This window comes from Octodon degus, unplaced genomic scaffold, assembly GCF_000260255.1.
Source record: "Octodon degus isolate 3935 unplaced genomic scaffold, OctDeg1.0 scaffold00002, whole genome shotgun sequence".
Lineage (NCBI taxonomy): Eukaryota > Metazoa > Chordata > Mammalia > Rodentia > Octodontidae > Octodon > Octodon degus.
Window position 1 is genome coordinate 34,530,749 of NW_004524578.1, and position 9,585 is coordinate 34,540,333.

General features: G+C 34.8%; 1 protein-coding gene across 1 annotated transcript in view; it reads right to left on the reverse strand.

The window, feature by feature from the left end:
- Positions 1–9,585, reverse strand: part of Wdr70 (WD repeat domain 70) — a 304,681-nt gene that overhangs the window by 48,625 nt on the left and 246,471 nt on the right. Inside the window, exons 11-12 of the mRNA XM_004623536.2 lie at positions 8,452–8,536; positions 6,511–6,649 (exon numbers count right to left, since the gene is read on the reverse strand). Of these exons, the coding sequence (XP_004623593.1) occupies positions 6,511–6,649; positions 8,452–8,536 (224 nt within the window). The remainder of the gene's footprint in view (positions 1–6,510; positions 6,650–8,451; positions 8,537–9,585) is intronic.

The following is a 9,585-nucleotide window of genomic DNA, read 5'->3' on the forward strand; positions in this document are numbered from 1 at the left end:
AAGAAAGAAAGAAAGAAAGAAAGAAAGAAAGAAAGAAAGAAAGAAAGAAAGAAAGAAAGAAAGAGGAAAAGTAGAGAACCAACAGCAGGAAAACAACAAAGTAGATCAAGAGACAAAATCCAACAATACGCTGTACACAGGAAACACATTTAACCCAAAAAGAAAATGGGCTGAAAGTCAAAGAATGGAAAACAATACTACATGCTCCAGGAACTCAGAAAAAAGCAGGGGTAGCTATACAGTTCACAGACAATCTGAACTTCAAAGCAAAAATGATCAAACAAGATAAAGAAGGGCATTACATACTTCTTAAAAGTAAAACTTCAAAAGGAAGAGATAACAGTCATAAATATGTATACACCAAATATCAGAGCACCCAATGATATAAGACAATTTTAAAGGACATGAAAAATCTAACAACCAATAACACAATCTTAACAGGGGACCTTAACACTCCCTTATCTTAAAATGATAGATCAAGTGGACAAAAAACTAATGAAGAGGTAGCAGAACTGAACCAAACCTTTGAACAAATGGACTTAGTTGACATTTACATAGTGTTCCACCCAACGACATCTGAATATACATTCTTTTCAGCTGCACATGGAACATTCTCTAAAATAGAACACATACTAGTCCATAGATCATGCTTAGTTAAATGCAAGAAACAAGAATTATCACATACATATTACCTGACCACTGTGCAATGAAATTGGAAATTAATGACAAAAGAAACTACAAAAAATCTAAAAACATACAAGAAATTAAATAATACCTACAAGTCAATGAAAATTCAAACACAACTTACTGGAATTTGGGGGATGCAATGAAAGCAGTTCTCAGAGGGAAATTTATACTAGTGAACTCACACATTATGAAAACATAATGAGAACAGATAAATGCCCTAATGCTATAACTCAAGCTTCTAGAAAAAGAAGAGCAAACCAAGCCCAAAACCCAAAGCAGGCAGGAAATTATAACGACTGGAGCAGAAATTAATGCAATTAAGACAAAGAAAACAATACAAAGAACTAATGAATCAAAAAGCTGGTTCTTTGAAATATTAAATAAAACTGATAAACCCCATAGCTGACCTCATCAAAAAGAGGAAAGAAAAACTCAAATTCAAGCAATAAGGAATTAAAAAGTTAAAATTACTACAGATCCTGTGGGAATTCAGAAGATCATCAACAGCTATTTTGAAAATCTTTACTCTCACAGAATAGAAAGCACAGAAGAAATGGATAAATTACTAGATAGATACAAATTACCAAAACTGAATCAAGAAGACATAAAAACTCTGAATAACCCAATATCAGCCAATGGAATTGAAAATGTAATTAAAACTTACCAACAAAGAAAATCCCAGGTCCTGATGGATTCACAGCTGAATTCTACAAGAAGTTTAGAGAAGATTTAATCACAATATTCTGCAAACTCTTCAGTGAAGTTGTAAAGAAAGCAGGCTGTCTGAGAGGATCCATTGCCATCATGAATGGCACAGTAACTATCCAAACCTAGAAGTTCATGACCAACTGACTTCTTCAAAGGAAACAAATGGTTATTGATGTCCTTTACCATGGGAAAGCAACAGTATCTAAGACAGAAATTTTGGAAAAACTCACCAAAAAACACCATACCCCATATCATTTTTGTGTTTGGATTCAGAACCCATTTTGGTAGTGGCAAGACTGGCTTTGGCATGATTTATGATTCCCTGGATTATGCAAAGAAAAATGAGCCCAAACATAGACTTGCAAGACATGGCCTATATGAGAAGAAAAAGACCCCAAGAAAGCAGTGGAAGGAGTGCAAGAACAAAATGAAAGTCAAGGGCACCGCAAAGGCTAACATTGGTGCTAGCAAAATGTGAGCTAGAGATTGGAAAACAGCCAAAGGAGTAGAGATTCTTCAGTGCCTTCCTGCAATGACTGTGACTTTTTTCACGAGAGTATTTATAAACTGTAAAACCTTAAAAGAAAGAAAGAAAGAAAGAAAGAAAGAAAGAAAGAAAGAAAGAAAGGGAAGCAATACTCCCAAAATCATTCATGAAAGTAAGTATTACACTGATACCCAAACCAGAGAAAGATTCAACCAAAAAAGACAACTATAGGCCAATCTCCCTCATGAACATAGATGCCAAAATCCTCAATAAAATCCTAGCAGATAGAATACAGCAAATCATCAAGATGATTATACACCCTGACCAGGTAGGATTCATCCCAGGGATGCAAGGATGGTTCAATATATGCAAATCGATAACTGTAATGCACTATGTCATTAGAACCAAAACCAAAAACCACATGATTATCTCAATAGACATAAAAAAGGCTTTTGACAAAGTCTAATACTCATTTATGATCAAAGCCCTACAGAAAATTGGAATAGCTTGTATCTCAATCTGATAAAAGTCATTTATGAGAAACAAACAGCCAACATCATTCTAAATGGGCAAAAACTGAAAGCCTTTAGTCTAAAACCAGGTGCAAGACAAAGATGTCCACTATCACCACTCCTATTCAATATAGTTGTGGAATTATAAGCTAGAGCCATTAGACAAGAGAGGAATAAGAACAGATAAGGAAAAAATTAAACTAGCATTGTTTGCAGACGACATGATACTCTACACAGAAGACACAAAATATTCCACCAAAAGATTCCTAGAAATAATAAAAATAAATAATAAAAATAAATTCAGTAGCATAGCAGGATACGAAAATAACACCCAAAAATCAATAGCATTCCTCTACACAAATAAACTCACTGAGCAAGTAGAAAAATAATACCCTTCACAATAGCATCCAAAACAAAAAAAGAAATACTTAGAAACTAATCTAATGAAGAAAGTAAATTATATACACAATGAAAACTACAATACTCTGAAAAAAGAGATCAAAGAAGATATCAGAAAATGGAAAGATATTCCTTATTCCTGGACAGGAAGAACCAACATTGTGAAAATGGCCATATTCCCAAAATTGCTACATAGATTTAATGCAATCCCTATCAAAATGCCATCAATGTACCTCACAGATCTAGAAACATTCCTAAAAGTTATTTGGAACCAGAAAAGACCTAGAATAGCAATGGCAATCCCCAGGCAACTAAGGCAAGGCAAGAGGCACTACAGTCCCTGACTTGAAATTATACTACAAAGCTACTGTGATAAAATCAGCATGGTACTAACAAAAAGCAAAACAAAACAGACCCGAGGATCAATGGAATAGATTAGAAGATGCAGATGACAACTACACACTCAGGCCCCTTATCCCTGACAAAGGCACCAAACAAGTTCACTGAAAGAAAGATACTCTCTTTAACAAATAATGCTGGAAAAACTGGCTTTCTACATACTGAAAAGTCACCACCACTATGAAAATCAGTGTGGAGATGCCTCAGAAAACTATGATTGGAAGTTCCATTCAACCTAGCTATTCCTCTTCTGGGTATTTTTCCAAAAGAATTGAAAACATCATACCACAGTGATTACCTGTGCACCCATGTTTATAGCAGCAAAATTTATCATTGCCAAATCTTCGAAACAGCCAAAATGAAGAGTGGATTAAAAAAAAATGTGGTATTTTTATCAATGGAGTATTACTTAGCTATAAAGACAGACAAACTTGAGATCTTTATAGATAAATGGATACAACTAGAGGTATACTCATAAGTGAATAAAATCAGATCCACATGTGTAAATATCATGTTGTCTCCCTAGTATAAGAGTCTAAAAAATATAATAGATACAGTAAAATGGAAAGAAACTGAATATAAAGAATAAAGAACAAAGGTGAGGGAAAGGAGAAAAGGTAGGAAAAAAAGGGGGAAAATCATGCAAGTATATACACAGGATAGATGAGATGATTACATTACTAACTTCCATCCATTTTTTGAAAATAGAAGCTAATGTTTATAATTTTCACCTTAACTATATGCTAATATCTGCAATCTGAGCAACTGTACTGAAGACAACAATGTGTAATACAAAAACCACAGTTGAACACTTCTCATCTTTTTCTTCTAAATGTGGATAATTTCTAATGTCTTATCAGTTATTTTATTCTCTTTAAAAGAAATTTAAAAATAAAAAAGATCAAGAAAAAAACTATTAAGGTTTAATAATAGCAAGCATTAATGTTTAATTATTTGTCCAATCTTGCAAACCTGTATCTGTAAATCTGAGCAACAGATTTTATGATAAAAATACATAATATAACAACCATTGTTAATTTGTTATCCTTGTTTTGAAAATATGTCCCATATGTACTGTTGTATGTTACTCTGTTTCTGCTATTTCTTTTTTATTTTACTCTTTAAGATAAAATAACATTTAAAAAAAGAAATAGCCACTCTATAAAACCATTTTTATTAAGGTATTCAGCCCTAGTTTACCTTTCTGACTCTACTTTTCTCCTGCCTTACCACCATACAACACACATACAACATCCAGTGCTTGCCCTGGCTCTGTGTACCACTACTCATTCACTAAATATAGGAAGAGCCATCTATGTGCCATGCACTGTTCTGGGCATTCAGTATTCAGTGTGACCAAAAGATGGAGGGAGAGGGAGCAAAGCAAGGAGAAGAGAATGTAAAAAGAGTTCAGATCTGTATGGTACATGTACCAACTCCTTATGAGGAATGTATCACTGTGTTCTGCAAACATGCACTAAAATTGAAACTTCCTTAATAAAAAAGGACACTCCAGTGAACAAAACACAGTTTTTACATTGTGTGATTTATATCCAGATAGAGGATGGAAACAAACAAATATATATTACAATATGAAATGGTAGTAAGTGCTACAGAGAGAAAGACCTAGCTGGAATAGCAACTTAGAAAACAAAAATTTATCATATTATGAGATAGTGATTTTTGCAGCAAACAGCATGCTCTTCCTATGAACTGCAGAAGTCCAGAGTGTCTCTGAAAGTACAATCAGTCTGGCATCATGGCAGGTGTCTGCCATGCTTGTGCTGTGAGAGGCTGGGTTGGAGGATTGCCAGCTCATCCCCAGCCTGAGCAACACAGTAAGTTACAGAGACTCAGTCTCAACCTACACAGATTTTTAAAAGGGTAAGGATGTAGTTCAGTGTGAATGTTAGAGTTTAATCCTTAATCCCCCCCCCCAAAAAAGTATAATCATTCTGCTACATTCCTTAAATACATCTAAACATAAATTATAATTTAAAACACAACAACAAGAATACTTCAATGCACAGTTGTTGAGAATTGTAAGAAAATATAACTCAGTTCTGGAACAACCAATTATAATAATTTTACTTTTTGACATTTAAGTTGATAGAGTCAGTTGTTTTTATTTTAGTCTAGTATTTTACTTGGCTCCTGGATATACCCTGCCACCCCCCCTCCAAAAAAAAAAAAAAAAAGTATTACAAGTACTGGCACATTTCAAATTATGTCATGAGATTAAAATCTATAAAACTTGAGTACTCATCTAAAATTCTCATTGTTATTCCAGTTTTCTTATAATACTCAAACAATATCATGGTTTTAAATGTGGGAGTACAAATTAAGACTCCACTGTAATAATAGAACATTAGAGACCAGAGCTTTTTTACTGGTGATTTAAAAACAGTTGTTCAACTGTCTGACTCACTTAAGTGCATAATATGTCTCAACTGTTTACAAAGAGCTGAAACAACTGGAGAAACCTACATAAGAGCCTGTTATATGGGATATTACTACAGGATTTGACAATGAGCCAAAGAAAATTTGCACAGACATTAATTGGCTCATTTCACCCTCAGAAAATTACAATGATTTGCTTTACTATCTAACTAACAACATAAAAGAATTCAGACTTTCCTCTGGGAATCTCTGCCATTATTACCTATATATGACTTCATCTTAGGACCTACATGAATGGATGGATGGATGGATGGATGGATGGATGGATGGTTGAATGAATGCTGGTGTTTCAGTGCTCAAATAAATGTATAAATAAAACTAAAGATTCTGGATTAGTTTTAAAGTATAGAAGTTAACTTGAAATGTTTTAAACTTCCAAATAAAGAAATAATAATAAAGGTCAGTGGTGGGTGAACATTATCCTAATGACTACAACTCTGACAAGCATAATTCTATAGTTTCCAGGATTTAGAAAACAATGATAACCTTCCTCACTTTCTAAGAGCATTTCCTTTCACATTTGCCAACTGTCCCTGGATCCTTCCAAATACACACGCTACAGGATGCTGCTTGCTGTGTGCTACATGATGATCAGCTTCCTCCTCAACTTGGTTGGCAGAGAAGAGCAAACACCCAGGGCCAGCTGGAATTCTGACTAAAGTCTGGGAAAGATTGGGCTGGGAGAAGGGATAAGGAATATTAGCCATCTAGAATAATTCCTGTATTGGAGAAAAAAGCAGCTTATTGCTGCTTTGTAAGGGCCAGAGTTTACATACTATTAAAAAACCAAATTAAAAGATAGCTAAGATCCAAATTTCACTTTGTCCTCAAAGCTGGGAAGGAAAAAAAGATACATACCGCATCTGTGATATCTATTTCATACATCCTTTGGAAAGTCCTACGTTCAAAGAAAACAAGTTTGCCGCTACCACATCCTCTTTGAACTGAGGTGCCGGTGACTATGAGTTTATCATCTGGACTGAAACAGCAGTCAGTCCTACAGACAAGGAGTTGACAAGTATAAGTTCATGATACTATAAAAGTGCAGCAATAAATGACTGAATTAAATAAAAATATAAACATTACTGTAAAAAGAGTGAATTCCTATACAGAGTTTGGAAAACAAGTACTTTTAATAATCTGTTTAATCTTTACAATTACCTATTTGATAGATTTTTTTATCCTCACTGTACTAATAAAGGAAACTGGGACAGAAACATTAAATACACCTTGTCCACAATCACACAGGAAATGACACAGCCCAGACTCAAGCACAGGATATCTAACTCCAGAATCCACTCCTTTTTAATATACATATATACAGAAAGATATATGTCAAACATATACATTATATATATGTATATATATGTATATATATATGCCTAATTATATACCTTTTGCTTTTAATTTATTTCTTTTTTTTTAAAGTAATTTTATTTACGTATTTGTTACAGGGTCTCTCTTCGCAGCTCAGATTTGTAGTGATCCTCCTGTGTCAGCCTCCCAAGAGCTGGGATTACAGGCATGTGCTACCACACCTGGTTTTGGTGGCTGACATAGCACGCCCTGGGCTCTAGCCAGCACGGCATATGGTACCGGGAATCAAATGGGAGTCTTTGTGCTTGCCAGGCAGGTTCAAGTACAGGGGAAACTCCATCTATATGAGACACTGAGAATGTCTACAGAGGGACATATATGACTGATCTCTAAGTAGTGACTATTTTGGCCTTTTTAAAAAGCTATCCTTACTACTACTACTACTACTACCTCTATACAATTTCACCTACATCAGATCAAGTACCATGAAGTCAGAAGTAGTTTCCATCATTTGAGCCTGATGGCCTAATTACACACCTTTTCTTATTGCCATATATGACTAATCTCTAAGTAGTGACTATTTTGGCCTTTTTAAAAAACTGTTCTTACCACTACTACTGCCTCTAGACAATTTTACCTACACCTGATCAAGCACCATGAAGCCAGACGTAGTTTCCATCATTTGAGCCTGATGGCCTAATTACACACCTTTTCTTATTACCATAGGCCTGGCCACCCAGTTGTGATTTATCTAAGACAAATTGTAGCAGGCATAACAGTCCCCCAAATTCTCATCCACCATAAATCCATGTTTGTTTGTAGGTTTATTGTAACAAACACTGCTATGGGCAGTGGATGGTGCTAGAGTTGGTACTCAGCTGCTCTACATCTCCTTTACATGATGCTTCCATTACCTTCACACTTTCTGTGTTTGTCATTATTTAACATAGAAGAAAAATTTTGTTCCTACCAAAATAGAAGCACTGGAGCTAGGGATATGGCTCACTAGCACAAGCTCCTGCCTGGCAAGGGCAAGGTCCTGAGTTTGATTCCAGTAAAAAAAAGAAAAAGAAACACTTTTCTAGGCACCATTTATAGAATTTAGAAATTAAAGTCACCTCAGCTGCCCCTAAAAATACTTTAAAAGCTTTAGTTACTGACTTAATGGAATGGAAATGACAGCATTCGGGCACCTACAGCAACACAGTCTGAGTCACTGAAGAGCTTGTATTTTCACATCATATATACACGCAAACACTTGAATATATACATATACATCATTAAACTTCAAATTAACTTTACAATGTAAAAAAACATGTAAAATAAAAAATAAAATTCACATTTCAAAAAATCATATTTCAATCATCCTCTCAAGTCTTTTTTCTAGACGACCTAAAATACATGATATAAATTACCATTAAAGTGAAGAAATTTCTATTCAATTACTTTATGCCAATCAAATATTAAAAATATGCTACTTACATTGGGAACATAGTGGGAAGACCTGAGGCTGAAAAAAGTGGCTTATTAAATTGTCGGATGTCCCACAATTTTAATGTGTCATCACCTGATAGAGGAATAAGAAAGAAAAAAGTGAAATTTACAAAAATATCTCACTCTCAGTTTAGGTTTGCTAAATTTAGTGTATAACTATAAAGAAGGGAGGAAGCAAAGATGCGAAGAACAGAAGCAAGGAAGGGAGGGAGAGAAAGACACAAAGGCTCATAAGCGTATTTTACTTCTTTAACTGTTCAGGGAGCTTGACAGAAGAAGAGTTACAAGAACGTACAAAACAATATAATAATAAACATATCATCTAGAAATTTCTTTCCATATTGATGTTGCATCTGTAGGTTAGGAAGAATTCTGAAGAGTCTACCTTACAGTGTAATTTTGGAGCAGATGGTAGCTTCCCTATGGTATGTTTTATTAGAACCTGACTTCTTGGGAAGATCTTCATTTAAGAACCATCAGGACTGAAAATAGTTCAATTCACAACAGATTTTTTTTTCCACTATTATATGGGTGAAGCTATCCATTAGCATTAATGAGTATGTTGTATTATTCCCTGCCCTCCAGCCCAATTCTACCCGCGTCTTTCCTTCTTCACTTTGCAAGGGAGTACAGCTTTGCAAGCCATTTAAAGAGTGTTGACTATTCTTTTAAGAATCTATATTTTTAAAGGGGGACTAACAGATTCCTGAGCAGAACAAAAGCCAAACTTATAAGCACAGTAATGTCTCTGCTGTCCTTGCTTTCCAAGGCCCACAGCTGAGACCTGCCTCAGCCTCTTCGGCTCAATAAGGACTCACCATCAGCTTCAAATGAGAAGAGTAGAGTGTTTTTGTTTTTAACTGAAAACTCTTCCTCCTCTAAAACTTTGTAAAACTCCTTGTAGGTAGGTTACTCTATTGTTTTTCTTCTTAGGAGATACATATTTTCATAATACTTAACAGTAAGAAACATTAATCTACATTAATTTCAGCTAACCCAATATGTTATAGAGGTAGTCAGGACACCTACACCACCCCTGAAGCACTCTGCTGAGTACACTTCCCTCTGCTGTATATTCAAGAAGGATAAAGTTGGAATAGAGTATACATTTGTGTTGACCAA